General features: G+C 40.7%; 3 protein-coding genes across 9 annotated transcripts; all 3 read left to right on the top strand.

Annotated features, from left to right (window-relative positions):
• The first annotated feature begins 1,387 nt into the window (after nucleotides 1-1,387).
• zgc:158398 (uncharacterized protein LOC568894 homolog) lies at nucleotides 1,388-5,532 on the top strand. Its single transcript, XM_040154168.1, has 7 exons — nucleotides 1,388-1,778; nucleotides 2,262-2,454; nucleotides 2,757-3,027; nucleotides 3,126-3,225; nucleotides 3,341-3,482; nucleotides 3,571-3,711; nucleotides 3,883-5,532. The coding sequence occupies exons 2-7, from the start codon at nucleotides 2,296-2,298 to the stop codon at nucleotides 3,901-3,903; spliced, it is 834 nt and encodes a 277-aa protein (XP_040010102.1). The 5' UTR covers nucleotides 1,388-1,778; nucleotides 2,262-2,295; the 3' UTR covers nucleotides 3,904-5,532.
• A 242-nt stretch (nucleotides 5,533-5,774) lies between these two features.
• morc2 (MORC family CW-type zinc finger 2) lies at nucleotides 5,775-18,892 on the top strand. 7 transcript variants are annotated; one of them, XM_040155886.1, is made up of 28 exons: nucleotides 5,775-6,006; nucleotides 6,497-6,651; nucleotides 8,063-8,116; nucleotides 8,236-8,270; nucleotides 8,371-8,439; nucleotides 8,587-8,677; nucleotides 8,780-8,888; nucleotides 9,419-9,578; nucleotides 9,893-10,004; nucleotides 10,171-10,296; nucleotides 10,379-10,458; nucleotides 10,539-10,621; nucleotides 10,809-10,894; nucleotides 11,208-11,348; nucleotides 11,435-11,589; nucleotides 12,774-12,902; nucleotides 13,010-13,115; nucleotides 13,297-13,429; nucleotides 13,516-13,599; nucleotides 14,324-14,575; nucleotides 14,689-14,955; nucleotides 15,919-16,026; nucleotides 16,388-16,445; nucleotides 16,551-16,689; nucleotides 16,895-17,062; nucleotides 17,194-17,287; nucleotides 17,548-17,736; nucleotides 17,878-18,892. In XM_040155886.1, the coding sequence occupies exons 2-28, from the start codon at nucleotides 6,578-6,580 to the stop codon at nucleotides 17,944-17,946; spliced, it is 3,171 nt and encodes a 1,056-aa protein (XP_040011820.1). In that variant the 5' UTR covers nucleotides 5,775-6,006; nucleotides 6,497-6,577; the 3' UTR covers nucleotides 17,947-18,892. The 7 variants fall into 7 exon arrangements, with proteins under 7 accessions (XP_040011820.1, XP_040011821.1, XP_040011822.1 ...); XM_040155887.1 differs by having other exon boundaries at nucleotides 5,775-6,002; XM_040155888.1 differs by having other exon boundaries at nucleotides 5,775-5,993.
• Nucleotides 18,893-19,323: 431 nt separating this feature from the next.
• Nucleotides 19,324-25,137, top strand: LOC120804688 (acyl-CoA dehydrogenase family member 11-like). Its single transcript, XM_040154209.1, is given in 16 exon segments — nucleotides 19,324-19,390; nucleotides 20,643-20,938; nucleotides 21,101-21,324; nucleotides 21,494-21,593; nucleotides 21,945-22,062; nucleotides 22,356-22,475; nucleotides 22,478-22,497; nucleotides 22,605-22,757; nucleotides 23,062-23,156; nucleotides 23,262-23,361; nucleotides 23,444-23,584; nucleotides 23,680-23,772; nucleotides 23,846-23,953; nucleotides 24,058-24,229; nucleotides 24,638-24,704; nucleotides 24,816-25,137. Coding segments are annotated over 15 exon segments (1,905 nt in total). The 5' UTR covers nucleotides 19,324-19,390; nucleotides 20,643-20,659; the 3' UTR covers nucleotides 24,931-25,137.
• The last annotated feature ends 319 nt before the right edge of the window (nucleotides 25,138-25,456 follow it).

Raw genomic sequence — 25,456 nt, forward strand, 5'->3', positions numbered from 1 at the left:
GAAGGTGTTTTCAATTATTATGCTGGGAATTTCATGAGGTCACCAAACTCCATGTACAAACAACAACAAAGGGTCAAATTTGTCCCGCCCTAACCGGTTCAGCAGGAGAGTGAAGAACGTGTCAATCAAGCACAGGCTTTCCACCCCTAGAGGTCTAATCAGGTGAATTAAATGAAAACATCTCTTCGAGTGGACCAAGAGTGTGTAGAGGTTTTTCAAGAACTTTAAGTTAATCATTAGATATCTAACCAAATGGTCCTTGTGAGTGTACTGGATAGGAATATATACTATATACGGTACTGTAAGAAAAGTTTTAGGTACTTCAGATATAATCCATCACACAGTACAATCAGGGAGGCGTCTGATCCGTCCCAAATTCATTCTGCAGCATGTGGCAATGACCCCAAACATACTGTACAGCCAGACTCGTAAAGAAATATCTTCAGTGACAAGACGAACAAGGAGTCCTGCAACAGGTGGTATGGTCCCCACAGAGCCCTGACCTCAAAATCAAGGAGTCAGTCTGGGATTACATGAAGAGCTCGAACACTTTGAGACAGCCTTAAATCCACAGGAGAACTGTGGCAAGGTCTCCGAGATGCTTGAACAACCTACCTGCCAAGTGCCTTGAAAAATTGTGCCCCTTAGTGTACATTTAGTAGATAGGCACTGTTTTAAAGGAGGTCTCACCAAATATTTGTTTGATTTTGTTTTTTTCTGTTTACTGCACTTTGAATGAAGTTGATTGACAAATAAAAACTATTCATGGCATTATTTTAAAGCATCCTCACTTTACTTTTGGTGGACAAAACTTTTGCAGGCACATATCATTAAAATATAAAATCATAAAATGTAGATAGCCACAGTGAATGTCTCATTAATTATCATTTAATTCTGGTTAAGTCATTGTGAGTGTCTAGCTCAGTTTAGGAACTTCAACCACACTGGGCAATAGTTATAATTTAAAGCCAGTTGGGGCCATGAATTCACCGGAAGAACATTATGCACAGAGTGCTGTATTAGGTTATATTTCGGCCCTGGATTCTCAGTCTGCTTCCTTTAAATTGCACCACGAGGTTCTAGTTAAAACCATGTAAGAAATCTTGAATCCCTCTGGCTAAATAAACTAATATCACTTTCTAAACTGTGATGATAAGGAAATCACAACCAGGTGTATTGTTGAAAAACACAACGAAGGATACTTTCAGTCATTCTTATATGTCTGGATGTAATTATTTTAATATTACTCGGTGTAAACCGTAAAATAACATCACATACAAGACCAGAAAGTGCCTGTCTCCTCCCCAAAACCAACTCGCTTACAACTGCCAAATAACAGTCACGTCGCCTACGTCATGGTCGTCGTCATGGCAGTGCACGCTCGTTAACTGACAGCGTTGTCGTGCTGTTATCTCTGTGGCGCACTAAGCTGCACTTAAAAGTTCTTTTGCAATTTTATTTAATTATTTACTCGTCTATTAATATAATAAAAGGTCACGTCAACATCGCGGTGGCTTGTGGGTAAATTTTCCGAGCGAAGTCTAGTTAAGTCCGCAACGCGTGAGGCCGCTCTGGAAGACCTGGACGGCCGTCAGCACTCGCGGACTTCCCGGGAACGCGCCCGTACACTCCGCGGGTCTGCGAGTGCCGCAAAGTGCGGACATTTGGATTCAGCCTTAAATGTGGAACTCGGGTTTACTTACCATCAGGAAACTCCGGTGTCGCTGTGCTTTAACTAAACCGGCGACGTGATCAGAAAAAGGCTGCTCGAACTCAAGGTATGAAGTTATCTTTCAGCTAGTTAGTTAGCATTACATTACAAGTTAGTCAACATTACATTGACAGTAACCTATCGTTACTGTATCGGCAGACCTGGCGGGCTTGTGTAGTGCACAAGTTACGCATCTCCTGTGGCTCTTTAGTCTGGACTAAATGTGTGTCGACTGCCGTGCTGCCAACACTGGTTCTTTCAGTGTTTTTGAATGCTAATATGCTGTCAAAGCGGTACCTTCATCCAAAGAAAGATAAAGTCATTTGGGAATTATTCAGTCCGTCTTACTTACACATGATCAGTGTCTTACTGAAGTTGTCCTGAACAGCTTGCTTAAATTGAACAGATATATTGACCCTGTCTAAATAATAACTAATAAGTCCTATAACAGCCTCCAACAACTAACAGACGCTAGCATTACCACAGGTACTGTGGTGGAAAAAAAGCTGTCAAAACCCTAGTAACTGAAGTGACTCTTTTCTATTTACAGCTTACCGCATCCTAAGTGTACGTGAAGTCTGACGATGGGTTTCTGGCAGCCAATGACTTACCTTAGAGATTATGTGTCCCAGCATCCTCCAGGGGTGACATTTTTCCTGTGTCTGCTGAGTCTGGCCATCTCCTTCATCTGCCTGAGCTCTTACAGCTACACTCACACTCTGCCTAACCCTGACACAGCAAAGGTAAGGATTCCTTTGTCCAATTTCATTTTGGAGATTGGAAGTTGCCTTAGAAAACTTTGTGTACGTTGGAGCAAATTTGATCCACAAATACGATTGTTTCAGCGATGCCTTTTGCCTTTGTTTGGTAGATCAACCATTACTCAGGTGAACTAATTTTCTACCATGCAGTCGTCTTAAGACAAAGGATAATGGTGTGCAAAGGAAGCATGATATTGTGCAGGCTGCAACTGCATGTATGCATGTTTTTCTGTGTGTCCTGAGCCGATATTGATTTGCAAATCATGTGCTTAATCTTCTCTTAGGACTGGAACCATCTACTGTCCTCCTTATCACAGTTCCAGCTGTGTATGAAAACCAGCACTAATTCATCTGAGCTTGTCTCATCAGTTCCCTATCCTCTGATGGAGAAGGAACAGGACAGAGAGACTCCAGTTAGCTCTACAAAGACTTCTTCTCCTGTCACCCATTTGCATCTCAAGGTCCCTCTGGCTGTGACTGCCAGCTCAACCAGTGGCTCTCTGAAAGGCCTAGGTCTATACACTACCTTGAGAGCCAGTCAGCTACATCTTGGAGGTTGGTATTGCACTGAAGTGGTTTTTGTTGTGAAATAAAGTGAAGTAAGTGTGTATAACCATACAATCTCACTCATGAGCATTTGTTTTACTCCCCAGGCAATGAGATTGTTAATGTGACTCTAGAGTTTCTGTCTGGAGATAGTACGCACACATGCCTCACCATTAGTGCCCCAACACACGTCCTGCCCTTGAGCCTGTAAGTTAATTCAGACTCTAAAATGTGTGTTTCTAAGCTTCCTTAAGTTAAGTCTCCAACTACTTAGGTACCTTGTGTGTGTGTTTCTATGCACTTACTGTATACTTTCCTGAAGACTTCCTCCGGAGTGTCCTGCATATGAGAAATATATTTCATCCGTCCATGTGGAAGTGAGCAACCAGCTGCCTACAGCATCACAAACCTGCTATAGTTTACACTCCAAGAATGACCCCACACTCACTGTCATGTTAACACAGGTACAGTGTGTCACTACATAACATGCTCAGCCAAAATAAAGATGCCCTCCTGTCACCCTGTCAGTCATTCTCTACTTTTACTCTTTAGGAGGAGCGGAGTGTGGCAGTGCGTCATCTGTTGGAAGTCAGTGTATGTCTGCTGGGAGTTTGTTTGATACTCTGTTTAACTGCAAGTCTCACACATTCACTCATACGCCACCACCCCTGGAATGGACTGGATCTAAAAAATGTAACACCCAATTCTTACATAACTGTCCAACTGACAATTTTGACTGCTTTATTTTGTGGAATCTGTTTACATTAACCATGTTTTTTTGTGTATGACATGTAGATATCTTAGCATGTTTAGAAATGTGCAGAGACTGTTTAACCTAACCTCACTGCTTTACTTTATTTGCAGGTCCCATTGATTGACACCTGAAGATTTTTCATCCTCTGGATCTTGAAGAGATCAGTTAGTGGTTGAGAGAGAGAAGAGCCATATGTATTGCTGCTTTTAAAGGGGCAAACTTTATGAACGTGCAATACTAAATGAGTGGAGCATCCCTGTTATATCAGACTGAAATTTTATACAATACCTGAGTGAGAAATATGGTTGTGATCAATAAGGAGTTTATTTTGTATTTGGACCATGGTGTAATGGGAACAACTCTTCATCTAGTAATGCCTACAAAGTTTACTGGCCATACATTCACTCTCCAGTCTGTTATGTACAGTGCAATCCAGGAGTTATTTGCTTTCTTAATTGCCTTGTCTACTTCAGTTCCCACATTTCCCAGGATTATTCTTGGTAATTTTTAGAAAATGGACATTACCTGGTTGCATTCAACTGAGTGAAGGTTTAATATACTGAGAATAAGTGTTTTTCCAGTTAAAATTCTAAATTTAATATTGTTTTAAACTGAAAATAGTAGTATAATATACTGTTTTCCTATCAGCAGGTGTACTAGGCTAATTTGCATTGGCTTTACCACTTTAATTTACATGTCTGACATTGAAAGCTCATTGAACCTAGATGCCAGATCTACAGATCCACAGTTTAAGTATTCTTGCATCGACCTACTAAACAGTCTGATGAATCATGACTTGCATAGCAGTAGAAACTTTAAGAAGTGAGTGTTGAAGAAACACTGGAATGTTTCTAGCTCTTGCAAGAAATTGTTGCTTCAATTTCTAAGCAAGAGATGGCATGTAAGGGAGAAAAAAAGAACATGGGTGCAAAATCTGTTGAAGTTCATATGACACAATTTTTCATATTTGTTAAATAACAAAGAGTTATCGGCAAATTAAGCAAAGTAAAGTGTGTCCATGGCAGTGACTAGTGTTATGAACTGACTTGTCCTCCAGGAACAGTGAATTACTGAATCTGTCCAGGATTTTCTGCAATAACAACAGGGGAAACGGGATTACTGTCAAGAAGGCATCCTGTTTTCAAAAACAATGTACCTAATTTAAGCAGGAATTAAACATTAATGGTGTGAAATACAAATACTAGTTTTCTATTGTGAATGTGACTGGAGTTAATGGACTTTTCATGGAGTGGCTTTTTGCAAGTAACTCAAGAGCTGTTTCATTTGGGGTTCTGCCAAGTGAAGGAAAGATACTGATGTAATACTTTAGTCTTTACTTGATGCACACATACACAATATACTGGTAATAAAAAAACATTTATATTGACTGGTCTGAATGACAATGAACCGTTCATTACTGACATGGCGTCATCAGTTTTTAGTGGAGCCTAGGAGCAGCTATTGCAGTGGGAGGGAATTTTCATGTATGGTTTTAATTTTTTTCTTTTAAAAGCCCAGAACAATTAAAAAAAAAAAAAAACATACCTTACGTAACTGTTAAGCTTTTCCAAATAACATATTTTTTAGTATTTGAATGTTGTTTTCCTGACTTTGTGGAAGCCCAGTTCTTTTCAGTGCAGTTTGGAAATCAACTTGCAGAGAAATGTTTCAAAGCTACCATGGTGTGTAGAAATAAACAAAAGGACGGACCCACAGCCAAAAAATTAAACAAAGGATTGAAAATTGATCAACAACTAAGGTTATGGTACTGATAATAAATAGTAAAACAACCCTGTATTGTCAATTCTGATCAATTGACAAACACACAAACATTTTTCTCCTCTGTAAGCCAATGTTCTCAGATATACAAGTGAATATACCTGTCATTTTGTGATCCAAAAATGGTAATTAGAAATTCAATGCAATGAATTCAAGGATCCCCAAAAACTGATGCACCGGTATGTAATCCGGTCTACGTGCAAGATTTCTCCTCCAATCATCGTTTAGAAACTTTACATGATGCTTTCCTATTGGCTGAGTGTAGAAAACTAGAGGCGGGATTTCAGCAGACCAGAGGACGGGGTGGTTGGATTCTTCGCGGCCTGGTGGACTGTTTCATGTCAGGAAAAAGGAAACGTAACGTTGCAAACGATCTATTCCTCCTTGTACGAATTATTACACTAGCGCGAAGCCACAGCAAAGTCGCCGTCTTATGAAAACGGTCTGCAAAGTCGGTAAAATTACTTGAAACGGCTAACGTCAGTGTGAAGCTAGCTAGCTGATGTTACCTCATAAACACTAGAAAACGCTAATGTCCGCTAGCAACAACTAGCGTAATATTAAACGTTAGTTACAGTTGCTACATAACGTCTGAAATGTTTATATCATGCGCTCTTCACTAACATGACCGGGCCTTACTTCATAGACACCTAGCTAGACCAGCAGCCGTGTTATGCATATATACATACACGTCAATGTCTTCATAGCTAACGTCGTGCCTACAGGCGCTCTTTGCTCTTAAAATTTTGTTGTTTCCAAGAAAGGCCTCCCACGTGGTACCCCTCGGTGGGGGGCTTTTAATAAGTTGTTGGTGTCAACTTGCCCCCATGACTTGTTGTAAAGCATCCACATCAGCTGATGTCGCGACCTGCCCAGGGTGTTAGTTAATGGAGGCACTCTGTAGGTAAATGTGCAAGACCTGTGATAGTTTTCCTGCCTTTTTAGGATGAAAGCTGTGGACTAGAGCCCGGTTCATCAGGAAAAAGACAAACGGGAGACCAGGAAGGAAACAGGAAATAATTGTGAATGGCCATGGCCTACTCCAGCTACAGCAACCTGAGCAGGGCTCAGCTTACCTTTGAGTACCTGCACACAAATTCGTAAGTACCGGCTTGCTGGGAATTAATATTTGCACAGAATTATGACAGCTAATATTACAGACTACCAACTTGATATAGCATGCCAGCTCATCCATGTAAATATTTTTTGCATTAATGTTTGTAGAGATCCACCTGAACCATATAAAAATACCTTACACCAACCCTAAACCAACTCAAATAGTTATTTGAATATACTCTCATTTTCATTGTGTGTTCATTGCATTTAATATGACTTCCATCTAAAAACAGTTTTTAAAGTCAGATAATTTAATGTTATTTTATGTCACACTTTTATGTATATTTGCCAACATTTACTAAACTCTACTTTGTTGGTGTGTATTGCATAAGTTGCTTCTGTAAATTTAATCGAAAAATGTTTCTGCAGGAATTTTGCTAGTTCTTGTCCGAGTGCATGCAATTTTGCATTAATGCTTTCAATTCACAACTATATGCATCAGTGATGTATTTGGATTTTCAATCATGATCGAATCCTGTAAGTAGTTGTCAGTGTTAATTTGCAGTTTGACTCACAACACTAAATTGAACAGCACTCTTGGATGATCTGAAAAAAACAACAACATGTAAACAAGGAAAACCTGTGAATGCCAGGGGTCACACTTTACACAAGGCACACATAGAGTGATGTGGTTCACAACATTCACTGTCATGGATTTAAAAGGCTGGCGCAATAATATCTGCACTGCAGAAGATAAGATGAAACCAACGTTCCCTCTTATGTCATTGCTACAGAACAAATAGACCTAAACATTTTCTCTTGATGTAGCCCAAATGAAACCCTTGTACACGCTTGAATATTTTGTGGGGCACCAGTCAACACATTTAGAAACACAGATGATATCAGACCCTGGGCTCATTTCCAAATCCATTGCTAGGGGATTATACATATGTTCAGGAAGGGCTTAACCACAAGAGCAGGACTGAAACAATTTAGGGATTATTTCACCACTTCACTTTTACCAAGTGAAAATAGATGGTGATGTTGGTTGCTTGTGCTGGACAGCTGTCATTAAATTTAAAACAATTTGTTTAATGCTCCTGGAGAGGAGTATTGAATACTTAAGGATAAGTGTGAGTTATACTCAAGTGAGACAGTACCAGTCTTCATTTGTTTTGTCACAAGATGTTACCAGTATGTGGTACTAAAGAAGAGGCCCTAGGTACCATATGAATTAGGAGTGATTACACTGACACATGTCTCTCAATAGACTTGAGGAAATACAGGTTGTATAACTGAATAATAACCTCACACAGAACATTAATGTGCCATCCAGATCCTGTCAACTAGTATGTCTCACACATCCACTTTCTTTGTCCACTTGTCCTGTTAATTCAAGTTAAACATATTTCTATAAAAGTATATTGAATTAATGAAATTAGTGGTCTGTTTCAGGACAACCCACGAGTTCTTATTTGGAGCCTTGGCGGAGCTTGTCGACAATTCAAGGTACCTTTAACGATTTGCAACAGTGCCTATAATTGTTGAAACACTAAGCAGCCTAGAGAACTCTGACATCTTCTTTTTATTACATAGAAAGGCTCACAGTTGTTTTTCTTCATTCACAGAGATGCTAATGCCACACGAATAGACATCTACACAGGTACACCTGAGAACTCACCCAGTTTCACACACAGAAGCATACACATTCATTGCTCCTAATCTCCTAATATCTGTCTTTCACCTTCCTACCTTTCTGACAGAGAAAAGGTCAGAGCTGCGGGGCGGCTACATGCTCTGTTTTCTGGATGATGGTATTGGAATGGACCCTAGTGAGTGTGAATTTATTGCCAGAGAAATCACTTCAAGCTGTTGTTTAGTTCAAGTTTAAAGGTGCTTTCTGTGGGTCCATTGGCAGGTTTTCTAAGGATTTATGTATTTAGAGTGTGAAACATAATGCTGATCACTTCTTTTATTAGATGAGGCAACCCATGTGATTCAGTTTGGAAAGTCAAGCAAACGGTCACCTGAGTCCACTCAGATCGGCCAGTATGGAAATGGATTGAAATCGTAAGACCTTCACCCAATTCCTGTGTGATTATGACATTGTGCACTTGCTACACTAGTGTTTGAATAATTTTACATATCATTAAAATGTTTTTTTTTTCACAGTGGCTCTATGCGTATCGGCAAAGACTTCATCTTGTTCACAAAAAAGGGCGACGCGCTGACTTGCCTTTTCCTGTCAAGGACGTTCCACGAAGAAGAGGGACTGGATGAGGTCAGAGTCACCTGTTAGACAGAACTATTGAATATTGGATGTCATTTTTACTAGGGATGAGCACGATTAACAGATGGGAGGTGGGAGGAAAGAGAACATAACACAGTACAGGTACCACATAAAGATGTATAATAATAATGAGACTAATAATAAAACTAATAATTATAATAATAGGGTGAATAATAATACTAATAAAACCAAATATATAGTAATAATCATAATCATAATAATTGAAGCAGTGGGTGTTGAGCAGGATCATGGGGGGCAGTAGGTGGTTTGCAGTCACAGATCCAGACTGCAGCACCAGGGGCAGAGATACCTGCTGCTACTTAACTTGGTGGGTTTTTCAGGATCCCTTTGTTTTGCTTCCTCGTTAATATTTGTTAGTTATAAGAGTCTTAAGTCTGTCTATTTTTTTTTTTTTTTTTAGGATTTCCCCATAATTCCACCATGGGAACCCATTAGTCTTTTGTTCAAACTCAAACTTCTCTGCATTCTTGTACATCTGGGTTTTAATCATCTCTTCTCAGGTGATAGTGCCCCTCCCCTCCTGGGATCTGAAGACCAAGGAGCCACTGACCTCTGATCCGGAGAAGTATGCCATAGAGACCGAGCTGATCTTCAAATACTCGCCTTTTAAAAATGAACAGCAGCTGATGGAGCAGTTCAACAAAATAGAGAGCATCAGTGGTAAGCACATAAATCTGTGTCTTCATGTAAAGAGATTAATTTTGTGATGTCCATCAATTAGACAAGTTCATTGCCACTACTACCAAAAGTTGGATGACTTTTATGTAAAAGGTATATCGCTCTAAAAAGGATCTCTCTAAGGCATCTCATGAGACAGATGCTTAAAATGTCTTTGGGAATAAAGTTATTTCTGTTGTGTCAATATATTTCATTTTTAATTATGTTCTTTTTTTTTTCTCTGAGCTTTATTGTTGAGGAATGACATGGTTGATATTGATTTTGATGCTGACTTCTGTGTTGCGTTTTGTTAACAGGTACTCTTGTGATCATCTATAATCTGAAGCTGATGGATAACAGAGAACCAGAGCTGGATGTGGAGACAGATCACCAAGACATACTGATGGCTGGGACGCCTGTTGAAGGAGTGTGAGTATAGCTGTTATATTGTGTGATTTGCAAAAGTGACTCCATTTAACAAAACTGTGGCTCATGATGAAAGAAATTATATTTTGCGCATTACGGTGTTTGATGTTGATTGCATTGATCAGAAATTTTGTGAATGTTGATGGCTTTGCTCTTCCCTCTCTCACAGGAAGCCAGAGAGGCGGTCATTCAGAGCGTATGCTGCTGTTTTGTACATCGACCCACGCATGAGGATTTTTATCCAGGGACATAAAGTCCGGACTAAAAGACTGTCCTGCTGTCTTTATAAACCACGGTAATATAACAACACACACATACTGTATAACTTCTGTATTCCAGTGACTAAACTTTCACTTGCAAACTTTTTTTGTTGACAGGGTTTATAAATACTCGTCAACTCGTTTTAAAACTCGTGCTGAGCAAGAAGTCAAGAAAGCAGATCACCTCTCTAAGATTGGTGAGTCTGTGTTGTATTTATTTACGTTTTGCTTTAGTTTTAGTTGACTTGACTTAACGGTTTTGTGTCATTTATTTCAGCGGAGGAGAAAGCGAGAGAGGCAGAGAGTAAGCGCATGACTTTAGAGACCAGATTAGGAGAGGACCTGTCAAAAGATTCACGGGTAAGCTAAAGAGGATATGTTGGTAAATTAATATAAAGTTTGGGGTTAAGGCTGAAGTGGGATTTGAAAGGGTCAGTAGTAGAAGCACACCTGATGCTCAGGTATCTAAATGATTATTCCATAGTGTAAAGACTATAGCAGCAAAGGCCCAATCTGTGATGTCTCCCACCTTCTTCTCTTCCTCTAGGCAATTCTGAGAAAGGTTCAGGATTCAGCCATGATGCTTCGACGCGATGCTGACATGAAGAAAAGGATCCTCGAAGCTAAACAGAAGTATGATTTTTTTTTTTAAATTGTTAAAATGGATTTCTCTTATGTATGGTTAAAATGAAGGGTTTTTTTCACCTCCCATTTGCTGGTAATTTAAGAAATTTATAAGAATCTTACAGTAGTTACTGACCAGTATAATTGATGTATGATGTTTAGTCAAATATGACAGATTACAATTACATCTTCTGTTGTTGAATTGAAAGAGAACAGTAGTTTGTGCTATAAAAAGGTTACCTGACAAAACACTTCAAAGCACTTTCTTTTTGATGGGCCTTGTCTATATCCCGTCAAACCCCTATTCATTTTTGTTCCTCAGAGCACTAAAGGAGCCCAAGGAGTTGAATTTTATTTTTGGAGTAAACATTGAACAGAGGGACCTGGACGGGATGTTTGTGTACAACTGCTCTCGTCTCATCAAGATGTACGAGAAGACAGGGCCACAGCTTGAGGGAGGCATGTGAGTAAAATGTACACAGAGTGAAAAGTGACTATGTTTGAATGACTAAGAAAAATGTTTAGAGTTATATGGTTTGTGTGTTTTAGGGCCTGTGGAGGTGTGGTTGGAGTAGTGGATGTCCCATATTTAGTTCTAGAGCCTACTCACAACAAACAGGACTTTGCAGATGCTAAGGAGTATCGACATTTACTGAAATCCATGGGGGAACATTTAGCTCAGTACTGGAAGGACACTAACATCGGTGAGTTTCTTTGAATTGTCAGATTTCCCTTTTATTAGTGACAACTGGACTGAACAGCTCAAATACAAAAATCGTCAAGTCTTACAACTAAGTTAGTCACTAATTGACAAGTTGTCAGAAGTCAGTGTAAAAGCATTCAGATCACTGTGGTTCTCTTGCTTGAAACCCTGCCCCACAAAAAGTGGTCTCAAGGCTTCTGTAATAAGAAAAAACTGATGTCCTGAACCACAGTCCTCCAATACATCAAGAGGTTAAACAAATTTTATCATGCTGTTCCTTTTTTACGGACTTAAACACTTTTTCCTTGCACACTTCATAGTCATTGATCACATTTTCTCATGATAGGGCACACCGCATGTGTCCCATCCGAATCCCATAGAATTGCAGCATTAGCTGTATGCAAGCTGTTACGCTTGTTACCATCAGTGATGGCTGATTTGGATGTTCCAGTTAAGGTGCAACATAATTCAAATGTGCTAGGTCATACAACATGTCGTCCGACTGCAACTGAAGGCAAAAGGGTCTTTTCCGAATGGCCATACCCAGAAGACAGGGCAAAAAGCCCGCTGTCACAGCCTCCTCCTGAATGCATCAACCTGCCCTCCAAGTCACTCTCCACTGTGCACACAATTCCTGACAATCTCTCCTCCAAATACATTAATGGTGTTGGCACACACCACCCAACCGCTTTCATCACATGAAAAGTGATGAAGTGATGAAAAGTTTGAAGAGCTTAAGAGTGTAATTCAAACCCTGCCTCACTTTCACACTTAATACACCTACCCAGTCGCTGCATGAAGTGGGCACGATTGTTGGATTGTCTGTTTTGGAAAGTTAGAAAAATTGTTAGACACAATTCCAGGCGATCCAACGAAAACTACTTTTGAAGCATACTTGGGCATTAAGGGCATTGGGCCCCACCCCAAACCACAACCAATGGCTGTCATGTCTGATACAGGTGGCATGAGCGAGTCAGACATCAAGAGAGGGAGAGACAGAGATAGAATAATGTTTGAGCCAGAGCAGAACTGTAAATGTAAATGTATTGTTGCAGCTGCAGTAAGGAACAAGTAGGAAAGTGTTCACTTAAGAAATGCCATCTTTAAACAATTACTTGAATATAATATTTACTTGAGTCAAGATTATTTTTTACTTTAATAATTATATCTGTGTGTGCTCTGCAGCCCAGAAAGGCATAGTGAAGTTCTGGGATGAGTTTGGATATCTGTCTGCCAGCTGGTCGGCACCTCCATCATCAGAGTCAAGATACAAGAGACGTCGGGCCATGGAGATACCACTTACTATTCAGTGTGGTTAGTTACAAATCCATAGACACACAGAGCCAACACTCATCGTCGTACTGTATCTCAACAAACTAACTTATCGCCACAAATTCTCTGGTTCTGCTCCCTGTTTTCAGATAAATGTTTAAAGTGGAGAACGCTACCATTCCAGATGGATGCTGTGGACAAACGCTACCCAGACAGTTGGGTTTGTCTCATGAACCCTGACAGCACCCAGGACAGGTACACACAGAACGTTGTTTTATTGAATATGTCTTTAAAGTTGCAATTCAGGCTATATTATTAGTTTAAGTATTCATGCAATGTATGTATTGCATGCCAATTGCGTCACTACATGGCTGTTTTGTATACAATGGTAGCATTCCTACACGCTATATATAGTTTGTTTATTTTGTGTTTTCAGGTGTGATGCTCCTGAACAGAAACAGAATTTGCCATGTGGTGTTCTGAAAAAAGACAAGCTGACAGCTGAAGACAAACAGAAAGAGCTGGCAGAGAAAATCAAACAGCAGCAGGAGAAACTAGAGGCCCTGCAGGTGCGTCCTTCTTTTCTCTCTCTCTCTTTCCTTTGCTCTCTGTTTTGTGTACACTAGGACATAAATATTGTATTCCCCCCTCTCAGAAAACCAGCACCATCAAATCTGCAGCAGATGTAAAGAAGCTGCCACTGGAGGTCAGCATGAAACCAACGGAAAGCTCCTCTCAGGTACAAACTCTACCTACTTGCAGTGTTTAAATTCTGAGTCAGCTTTTAAATACTGCTTTCAAATTCTTCTTAAAACACTGATTTCAGTTACAGTTTTAAGTAAATTTCTAGAGTATTAGCCAGTAGTTTTGTTAACTTTGTACCTCCATTTTATCTTACTGTTTTACTCTTAAACTCTTAGCATCTTCTAAAAACATTTTTTTATTTTATTGTTTATATTAATTAACATTCAGTTATAGATGTTAAAACATGTTATTTTTTGTTCTTTTTACAGACTTTTACTCAAAACATCCCTTTTGAGTTTAAAATGGTTTTATCCTGCATTTTATGTCCCTGCACTTTGAAAAGTAGTTTCCTGCTGTCCTGTTGGAGGAGACATTGTTCACCGTAGTTAGTACTCTGTCATTTATAGAAAGTGAAGACAAAAATTCAGAGAAAATATAAATGAGCATTACTTACTCAATACTTACGAGTGTGCTTTATTTTGCTACTTTCAAAATTCAAAATAAACGGTTTCCTATATATTTTTAAAATATGAAATAAAAAACTAAAAATGTTTTATGAGTTTTATGTTTGGTGCATTCATAATGACTTCTCATCCACAACATGTCCTACACAAAGTAGCTCACTAACACTGCTGCTGGTAATGATCTTGATTATAGTTCATTCTCTCTCTGAAGTGTTTGTTTGTTGTATTTTTTTCCTTTTTACATTGTTGCTGTAGCCAACTAGATCTTCTGAGAGGTCCATAACACGGCCCCGCTCTCCACCACTCCCAGCTCACCTCAAAAATGCTCCAAGTGCCCCTACATCTCGTGCTGCTTCTCAGCGCGCCACCCGGACACCCGCCACTCCTCCACAACCACCCAAAGTTGAACCATCCAGGTCTAGAGCTGCAGCAAAGTCTCCTGCATCTGCAGCAAAGCCTGCACCCAAAGCTACTGCCAAAACAACTCCACCCAGCCGCAGCTCACGGGTGAGTTACAGATTTTAGGAAGTATTCCACTAATACCACAATTTATGAATTTGCCTTCATGCCCAGTTAAAACCAAAAACGGTGTGAATAAAGTAATATGTTGCCTTCCATAGACATCTGCCAAAGCATCATCTGCCAAAGCAGGAGCTGCTGGACAACGCAAGAGAATTATAGAGGAGGAGGACAGTGAGGAGGAGGAGGATGAAGAGGAGGAGGAGGAGGAGGAGGAGGAAGAGGAGGAGGTGGAGGAGGACAACAGTGAGGAGGAGAGGGAAGAGGAAGAACCACAGACAAAGAAATCCAAGATGGCTGCAGCAGCTGGTAACTGTGGGAAAGTGGTAGAGAAGGCCCCACTTCCCAAACGTGGCAAGTTGGATGAGGTAAACACACACAGAGCACACATGTAAGAGTAGATTCCTCTTGGCATCAGGTCAGAAACACTTTAGTTCAAATTTCTGATCTTACTGACAATGCATCAGCAAGAGCAGAAACACTCAACAGAGGATGATGAACATGGTGTATAAAATGAGAATATTAGCAACTCTGCATAAACCATTCAAGTCTGCTACCTCAGTCTTATGAATCAGCCTGTGTGTGTCAGTCGGGGTGTGTGGTGCTTTGTGCAACATGCTGTGAGGACTGTGTTGCCAAGTAGTGTGCTGCAGGGTTTTTTTTCGGCTACTTGTTGCCTTGCCTCCCTCAGTACCGCTTGTGTCATATGAGAGACTAATTCCATTAAGTGAATAAATGAATGGAGGAAACCGAATGAGAGGAGACAGAAAATTAAAGCAGTTGTTTTTTGCAGCATCATTAAGTCTATTGGCTAATCAAGGATAAAGGCTTCTCAAATGATCTGAACATGAAATAACAACAATGAGAGTGCAATAATAAAATACAGTACATGCCACTCCACATGTGCATAAATACACTGTAACTACCCCCTTTGCCTTTAAAGTGTTTTTGTATCTAGTATTTGTTTCTGTGTGGAAAACACTTGCATATTATTACAAAGTTTTATCTGTCCCCCATGTTGCTCATCAGAGTAGAGATTCAGCTGTATTCATCCTTACAGAACATTAGTGCAGCGGCAAAGCATCTCGTCACCTGGGCAATTGTGGTATTACAAGATATTTTCTTATTGGACACTCATTTTAGCAGGAGGCTTTGAACTAAACTGCAGTGAGCGCTGCTTAATTAGCTTCCTACAGTATTGGGATGGCTGGCAACGCTGAAATCAATTTCAGGCTCTTTCTTTAGTGAAGAAAAGGAAGTATAGGCGTTCCTGGGTGCCTAAGTCAGCTACTGAGACTCCATTCAGAGTCCTTCTGCTGTTGACCTTACAGGTTAAAACAAACTCCCAGGCTGAGAAGAAAGGCGCGCGGCAGACATCAGCCATACCATCCTCTGTCTCTAAATCCATTTCCACACAGCAGCATGGGGCTAAAGACAAGGTAGTTAAAGCTAAGGTAGCTTTACGCAGTCCTTCTTCTCTGCTACGTCCAAATAGACCAGGGCTGCATCTGCTCTCTCAACTTCTAACAGTCATGACAACTTGATCTTTCATCTGATCTGGGTGCAGTGTCGGATTATCGTTCTATCTTCTAACAATCCTCTCTTGAAACCAAAGTTATTCCCTCACGGCTCTCTGCAATCAAGCATGCCATTCCCATTCAATGACTGAGGTCACACGGGGGCTTTCACTTCTGTCATTAACAAAGATGCAAATCATTTCTTTTAACCTCACTCTGTATACTCACTCAGTAAATGATGTTTCTCTGGCTACCGTGCTGGTAATCATTGTTTTGTTTGCAGACACCTGAGAAGGCTCCACAGCAGGAACCAGAGAATGACACTAAAAATGCTCAGAAAGGTGAGATGATGGACTGCTCCACACTGACGTGTGTGTATCACACATGTAGTTGGCAAATAAAGTTCTAATAGGAGGAATTTCTATCCGTGTAATTGTTTTCTACAGATAAAGGGCTTCTGGTTGAAGTACGTGTCAATAAGGAGTGGTACACAGGCAAAGTCATTGCTGTGGAGGCAAATAAACAGAGTGTTCGCTGGAAAGTGAAGTTTGACTATGTACCTCGATCAACCCCTAAAGACCGATGGTAAGACACTGTGTCTGTGTTTCTGCGTTGAGGGCACGTTTTGTTGACATACCAGATAGTTAACATTGTATACATATACCTGTGTGTGTGTGTGTGTGTGTGTGTGTGTGTGTGTGTGTGTGTGTGTGTGTGTGTGTGTGTGTGTGTGTGTGTGTGTGTGTGTGTGTGTGTGTGTGTGTGTGTGTGTGTGTGTGTGTGTGAAAAGGGTGTTTAAGGGTAGTGATGAAGTCCGGTTGATGCGGCCGCCATCTCCAATCACTCAAACGCCCGACACCCAACAGGAGACCGAGAAGGGGCCAGCACCCATGGAGCCGGACACTACTCAGCCAGGAACCAGTCGAGAGGTGACCGACAGCCTGGTCACCATGTTGAGGTGAGCTGGTTACAGCGACTTGGTGCTGTTACCACACACTTTGTAAATTGTAATGAGCAGGACACACGAGTCGCTCTTCATTAAAGTCTCAAAGCACTATGGTTTGTTCGCTGTGCTGTTTATGTTTCCAGAACAATGCTTCGTTACTTCTTCCCTCCTGCTTTTCGGATTCCAAAGGACGATGTTAACAGCATGACAGCTGAGGAGTTGGTGGCCTTTCCTTTGGTGAGAGATGATTTGATGAATTGATCTTCAGGCTAGAATTTAACGTAAAATCAAGAAATGAAAATGGAGTTTTACATTGAAAGCTATCAAATCATTACAGAATTGAGAACTGTATCTCCCGGGAAATGAATCGTGTCCAGCAATACTACACACTGAAATAATACTTAAAAGATTTGAGAAAGTGTTTATATAGTCTTACTATTGTGTTTTTTTGAGTATTGATGGCTGATGTATTAATGTGTTTTTACCCCTCCATTTAGAAAGAGTATTTCCAGCAGTATGAATCTGGTCTCCAGTCACTGTGTAACTCATACCAGAGCAGAGCTGATGCCAGGGCCAAAGCTGTGGAAGAGAAGAGCAACAGCACTGAGGTCAAACTGAAGGAGGCAGACGAGAAACTACAGAAACTACGAACAAATATTGTAGCACTTCTGCAGAAAGTACAAGAGGTAAGATTGCTTACTGCTTAGTCTGTACTGCAGATCATTGATGGCCCAAGAAAGAGAACAGCTTTAAAAAAAAAAAAAAAGCAAAGTAATTTCAAAAAATAATAATAATAATTTTTTTATTTTTTTTTTTACACTCTTAAGGACATTGACATTAACACAGATGACGAGCTTGACGCCTACATAGAGGACCTCCTTACCAAGGGGGATTAAAGAAGACAGAAAAGAGAAATATAAAAGAGAAGAGGACATGCACATAAATGGACTGGTAACTTTCATTTCAGCCGTTATTTGCTGATGGCTCCCTGAGCACGAATGCTTATTGGCAGAGTTGGCTGTGAATGAGATCTTTCCACATGTTAAATCAGATTGTTATAAGTTTGATCCTTGATTTTGATCGTTCCAGCATTTAGGCAGCACCAGCATGCTCTTCGAGTTTGGGCAGGTGTTTCTACATTGTTGGGTTCGCCTTCTGGCCTGTGATTTTCTTTTTAGTCCTTTTTATATACTTGCTTATATATGTTAAGCTATGTTTAAGCCATCTTATCCTGATTCACCTTGGAACTGATTTGTGTAGATTTAATAGAATTTATGCTCCATTTATATAGTCAGCTAATGCTGTCACAAACTGCAGACTACTCATTTGTTCCTCATTTTGGTCCATCATCAGGTGAGAATTGGAAATGACTCAAGACTTGCGCTTGACTGGGCTGTGCTCTGCACTGCAACCTTTACTTAACCATTAACTGTTATTTTTGTACACTAAAAACACATCAGTGTTGCCCATTACCTTCCTCCATCCTGGTCTGCCTATCAAGCAAACCGGGTAAATCTTTTATGGTTGGGTGATGTACCACACCCACAAATAAGAACTACTTACTGGGTTTTATCAGTATGAGTATTCCCTTAAATCCCTCCTTCATTTAAGCTATGTGTGTTCGGTGTTTATTTTTGGAAGAAAAAAAAATCTCAGTTTAATGTAAAAGTTGTGTGTTCATAATTATTCAATACCTGTTCCTTCCTTTTGACCAGATTTTTAACATGTCATGGCAATGTTTTATTAAACGGTGCATGCTTTCAGTCTTTTTGTTCTGATTGGAACAAATGATTCTGTATTTTTGACAAATCTTTACTTAGAACAATAAAACAGGTTCACCAACACCTTTGTTCCATGTATGTCTGTTGTTATGATATTTCTATATTTGCCAAATAACAGAATATTGGTTGTGGGAAATCTACATTTACATTTTGGATAGTCTTATTAAAAGGCAAGCCAGTGTCAAAAAATTGTGATCAGGGCATTTTACCTCCAAAAATTAAATTTAAGTTAACTATAATAGTGTGGTCTGTGGATTATCGTTGCAAGTGGGACACTTTCTTGAACGAGATGTGGAGTTTTTCAAATTTTTAATTTTTACTTACCTGAGCAATAAAACTGAAATTCCATTCACCGTAACTGTATTGGAGTTATGACAGAAATCACATATCTCAACCTGTGCAAATAAAAGCACAACTGCCTTCAAACCACTTCGCTAACTGAGTCAAATGTTTTTATAAAACTTGGGCGAACTGACAATTTAAGAAGGACCGGGACTTTTATTTTGAAGGCCAAAGCTTGCAGCTGTGGCGAATGTCAACACTGCCGGGCTAACGTCAGGTAAGATTGCTAGTGTTTCTTTTACATAGTCGAAGCCTGACGTTATATTTGCAGATAATTCAGTGTTAAAAAAAAGGAGTTATCAGCGTGAACTTGCAAAAAGTCACTTCCAATGAAAACGGTTACAGAAAAGCCTCGTAGATATGCAGTGTGATGAAGTAGAGCTAGGCTAACAGTAAAGTTGGCAACTCCTGAACTTTATTAACCATTAGATTATAATTCAGTTACGTAAAGCTAAATTGCTGGTCCAAATGGGGAAACTAATATCTGCACAAAAAGGACAGTGGAATCAAATGAACTTTGAGCCAGTTTTGTGACCCACAGTGTGGATGTTAGCTCACCGAGTTACTTTGAGTTTAATGCTACTTTTTTTTGTAAATATTCTTTATTAACTAGACACAGTATTCTTTTATTTAATACGGGTAGATATCACTTAAACCGGGTGATTATTTGTTATGTTTTTGTTTTGTGTGGTGTAAGTCGTGGGCGGAACTAGTTAGCTCAATATTAAACTAATTTACCAAGAAAATATAATATGATGTTGGCAAACTAATTGCATATTTAAATAAGATATTGTATGGAAATCGTAGCACTTCTGTTATGATTTATAAATATGATATAAATGTAATGGATGCAAAAATAATATATATGCATGTAAATGCTGTCAAAAAATATTAACGCACATGGCTTCATAACAGTTGAATAAGAACTATGATGGTAGCCTAACAAATTTAGAGCGTTTTACAGGAGCACTGGCAACTGTTGTCCATTTGTGGCTCTGCAGTTGTGTTTATGAATGCTGACTGAATTCTAGCGGTGTGATCATGGGAAAGTATTGTCATTACCTTTAAAAATGTAGATATAGCAGGCTCCTTTCCCATTCTCATCTGCCTGAACGTATGTGTTGTTGCGACATTTCTGACTTTTTTGGCAGAAAAAAAAGAAAAAGAAAAAAAACACAAGATGTGTGAGGCCATTATCCATATTCACCAAGTCTTAACAATGAGGGCTTCTGTGTGTGGGAATATGACGAGTGTCTCAAAAATGCCAAAAATAGGCCTATTGTATGTAGAGGAAAGAGAAGGAGGTAAGGTTCTTTCTAAGGTTTATAAGTAAAGAGAGATACTAAATACTAAACTTTTGATTCCTTATAGTCCTGTAAATGACTGAATGAATGAAACCAATCCTTTTCTCCGACTGCCTTCAGTTTAATGCTGCATCTCATGACACTGTGCTGATTTTCTCACCCCAGACCGCATATCCTGAACCATGTCAGTGCGCAAAGCCTTGCTGAACCGCTGTGTAGCCGGTGGCCGCAGCAGGGTGTGGTGCGGTGTTCCTCGACCGCTTGTCCGCACCAGATCCGCCAGTGTAGCTGAGGTAGGCACAAGAAGATCTAATATGGAACATCTCTGGGAGGCGGTGAGCTGCCTGCCGTTTTCCAGATCCAGGATAGGCTCGTTCTTCCAGGAAAGTCCTGTGCTGAGGAACCCATTTCTAGAGGATGCCTTGCTCAGAGGATACCTGCGGAGACACCTGCCCCAGGAGGTGAGCACAGCTGTGCCTTCAGCTGGTTTTGTTCCAGGGTTCATCTTACTACTATTTCCAACCAAAAGCACTTGAATTTGTGACAACTTGTGTAAACAGCTGGTAAGGATCTATCTTTTCAGTCAAATGATCTACGTAAATGTATATGTATATACTTCACAGGCAGTTCACTCAGACTTGTGTGCATTTGGAGAGCGCGTGGTGAATGAGGTGGACAGGTGGGGCAGAGAGTGCGAGGTTACCCCACCACGGTTGGTACACTTTGACCCCTGGGGTCGCAGAGTGGATCACATAGTGACCTCCCCGGCTTGGAAACGAATGAAAGATCTGTCAGCACAAGAAGGACTGGTTGCCATTGGCTATGAGAGGTCATTTGGGGAGTGGAGGTTAGGAGACTGTTGCACTTTCTTTTTCAGTTTAGCTTATATGTCATATTTCACCTCAGTAAATAGTGTTTTCAGTTTCTATTAGGCTACATTGTTCCAAAGGAAAAACTAACAGTCTGTGTGTGTGTCTGTGTTTGTGTTTGTGTTTGTGTTTGTGTTTGTGTTCCAGTCGTGTGTACCAAATGAGCAAGCTGTACATCTTCTCTCCCTCCTCTGGTCTCTACACCTGTCCTCTGGCCATGACTGATGGAGCTGCTAAAGTCATCCAGGTGTGTCAGGAAAAACACATCATCCGACTAACATAGTATACTGTATGTCTTAAACCAATCCCATCATTGTGTTGGCGGCAAATCAAACTTTGATTGTTAAATGATGTTACATAAACAGTAGCTGCGTCTATATGTGCTTAAGTAATGACAGAGACAGTAACATGGGCAATAATGCAGTAAGATGAAGGGAAAGATCATCCTTAGTAGCAGTATCCAAAATTCAAACCAGAATTAGACTAATTAGACAAAATTAGACTTGTCGCAATGCATGTAAACATATTCTTGTTTAAATCTGAATTCTCCTAATAACTTGTTTTTTTGAGCTTGTAAATATAGTGCGTGTATGTGAAGTCCATAGGTGTTTCGTGGCCAGTAGACGAAGCTTACAGTCGTTTGACCACTCGTCAGCCTGAACGTTTCTGGACGTCTGGGCAGTGGATGACAGAAAGACAGGGAGGATCTGATGTGGGTCAGTAGTGACACTCACAGTGGAACCAGTATCAAATTCATCCTACAGATCAGAAGCTACTGACAGCGGTGGCTACTTCCCGTATTTTAAAGGGCTCATGGCTCATGATAGTGGGTTAGATTCTATAAAGAAAAACTTATACAGTACTCTGATGTTCCAGTTGACACTTAAGTGTTGTTAAATGAGTTATCTGTGTAGGAAACGTTTTTTCACTTTTTGGCTTTGTGATGCAGAAGAAGAGTAGCTCTTGTAATGCTTCATGAGTTTCCTCTAACTGTCTTGCATGTCCTCAGCCAGCGGCACAGAGACGGTGGCTGTTCCCCAATCAGATGGTTCATACAAACTTCACGGCTTCAAGTGGTTCACCTCTGCTACAGACGCAGACATGACTCTCACACTAGCCAGGGTGCAGGACAGAACGGGGCAACCACGCCGGTACAAATCACTACTTATGTCTGCACTCCTTTATCATCATTCTGCCCTTGAATCACTTCTTAAAGTGATGCCAATGCAATGCATGCGTGCTTGTCTTTGTCCCACAGGGTAGCAAGGGTTTGTCTCTGTTCTATGCAGAGGTGAGTAGAGACAAGGACGGCCGGCTGAGGGGTATAGAGGTTCAGAGACTAAAGGACAAGCTGGGCACACGACAGATGCCGACTGCTGAGTTACTGCTGGACGGCCTGCCGGCACACAGGGTCAGTTCCCCATCACCATTTATTACAGTGATGATTAGCAGCGGAGTCCTTGGCCGTGTTACAGTAAAGCCACACTGGATGAGGTAGAGCTCACTTTGTTTATGCTAAAGATTTGTGGAGCCGCTCTCACCTCATGCTCCATTACAAAAACCATTTTCATTTGGAGATACGTTGCTACCCGTCATGGAAACAAGACACACATTGAAATGCCTTTTCTATGTGATTTAATCGTTCTGTTGAAACAAAAGGCAGCTGATTTGTTTTTGAGAGCTTGACATCTTTATTCCTTCTCTACGCCCGACAGCTCTCGGAGGAAGGGAGAGGTGTGGCCTCCATAGCTAAAATGCTGACTATAACCAGGATCCACAACAGCATCTCTGCAGCAGGCGCAATGAGAAGGTACGATATTGCTCATACTACTGCACTGCGTCCTTTGCTGATTTCTAAAAACATGGTATAAGTAAGATGATTAATAATAATATGTGTGTTTGTGCGTGTTCACAGGGTGGTTCAGTTGGCTCGTGACTATGCCACTCGCCGCACTGCCTTTGGAAAGCTACTTGAAGACCACCCACTGCACATGCAGACTCTCGCTAGGATGGAGGTAAACTGGCAGGGGGGTGAACAAACTACACGTACAGCGTTTCCCATCACGCCTCACCCACGCTTGCTTCTCACACGGACAGGTGGAGACTCGTGGAGCGTTCCTTCTGGCGATGGACGTGTGTCGTCTGTTGGGCCGAGAGGAGGGTGGCGTGGCGACTGAACTTGATACACACCTCCTTCGTCTGCTCACTCCTGTGGTCAAACTGTACACTGGGAAGCAGGTGCAGGGGCTTGTACAACTACATTTTGTGATTGTAAACTTTCACTCGTTTTCCTGAACGCAACCCTTTCTGTCCTTGCTTTGTTTTCGTCTCAGGCGGTTGCTGTGGTGTCGGAGGGTTTGGAAAGCTTTGGTGGACAGGGTTACATCGAGGATACCGGGTTGCCTGGACTGCTCCGCGATGCACAGGTGAGGTCGTTACCGAAAATCAATAGTATTTGACAATTTTTGTAATTTTCAAGCTCGTCTCTTTCTCTCTCAGGTGCTTAGTATTTGGGAAGGCACAACAAACGTTCTGTCTCTGGATGTGCTGCGCTGTGTGGCTCGTAGCTCAGGAATGGTTCTCCACGCTTACTTCACCCATGCTAAGGTACAGGGTCAGGGAATGATCCCATCAGACAAGTTTAGTAACTGATCTATGGCAGGGCTGAACAGGAATGCGACGTGCACTTGTTTTTTTTTCTCTTCTTTTAGTCCCTGCTCGCAGGTTCATCAAGCGTTTCCTCTTTGGCCCCAGCAGTGAACGCGGTAGATGGTGCTCTCTCTGAACTGAATAAGTTCATTCAAGTAGCTGCTACCAGAGCACCCAGCTACCTGGAACTGGCAGCGAGAGACCTGGCATACAGCCTGGCTCGCATCTACACTGGTAGGCACTGGACAAACACACACAATATTAGACCTCCAACAATTAGTGAATTAACCAATTAGTTGATCTAAAAACATTAAAAGGCAACTATTTTGGCAAAATTGCTAAACACTGTCTGGTGTCATCTTCTCTAATGTGGGGATTTCATGTTTTCTTTTGTCATATATATATATATATATATATATGTCAAGTAAACATACGTCAAGTAAACTAAATATGTTTTTGTTTTGGACTGATGTAACAAACATTTTGAAAACGTAGACAATATACATTTTTCACAATTTTTTTACATTTCATAGACCAAACAATAAGCCGACTAATTACGAAATTAATCAATGAAATCAGTTGTTAGTGTCAGCCCTATACAAAATCACAATTTACTACATACGCCTAACTCTCTGTCAACAGGTGCCCTTCTCATCGACCATGCTTGCTGGAAAGGAGCCTCTCCATCTGACACCTATGCAGCTCTCAGGTTAAAAAAAAAAAAAAAGAAAAAGAAGTACATTTTCACTCATCTCAGGTTTTAAAAAAAACAATCCAGTTTTGCATTCATTAATCATATTCTTTTGGTTTGCTTCATCAGATGGTGCGAACAGGATTTGTGTCCTGTGGTGACTAAACAGGCGAGAGGCTGCTATGATCCCAGCACTCCACCGCTGGATGCTGCACTAGTGTACGAGCAGCCAACCAAAGGCTGAAAACAGTTCACTGAAAACAGATAAATCCGTCACTTGATCTGATATTTCTCTGCCTCACTTTATCTCTACTCTACTTTAACTAACACTGTATCCCGCGGTTATTTGTGGGTAGCCGAGACCATGTGATTTTGCGTTTTCGATAATTACTCATGTATATAAAGTATTTGCATTTTTGTCTGCAATAAATATTGAACTATGGGTTCACAATTTTTGCAATATAAAATGGATTTTTGGAGGATGCTGGATGCTTCAAAAGTGTGACGTGAATAAAGAAAGCATGACCCGGGGCTTGTCACATTCACGGGCATAATCACAATCAGCAATAGTCTTTAAATGGCAAGAGTAAGCACAGATAAACAGACCAGAAGTTAACTAGCGCACAGGTCAGGGGCATGAGGAGCCCTGACTGATGCAGGTGCAGATGCAGGAGGGACTGAGCTTTACGCACACGGTGCTTTCATGTACTGTAGGAAGAATTAAGCCTTCAAGCGCCAAAACTTTTAAAAAGTATGTAAACTGCAGTTTT

This window comes from Xiphias gladius, chromosome 19, assembly GCF_016859285.1.
Source record: "Xiphias gladius isolate SHS-SW01 ecotype Sanya breed wild chromosome 19, ASM1685928v1, whole genome shotgun sequence".
Lineage (NCBI taxonomy): Eukaryota > Metazoa > Chordata > Actinopteri > Istiophoriformes > Xiphiidae > Xiphias > Xiphias gladius.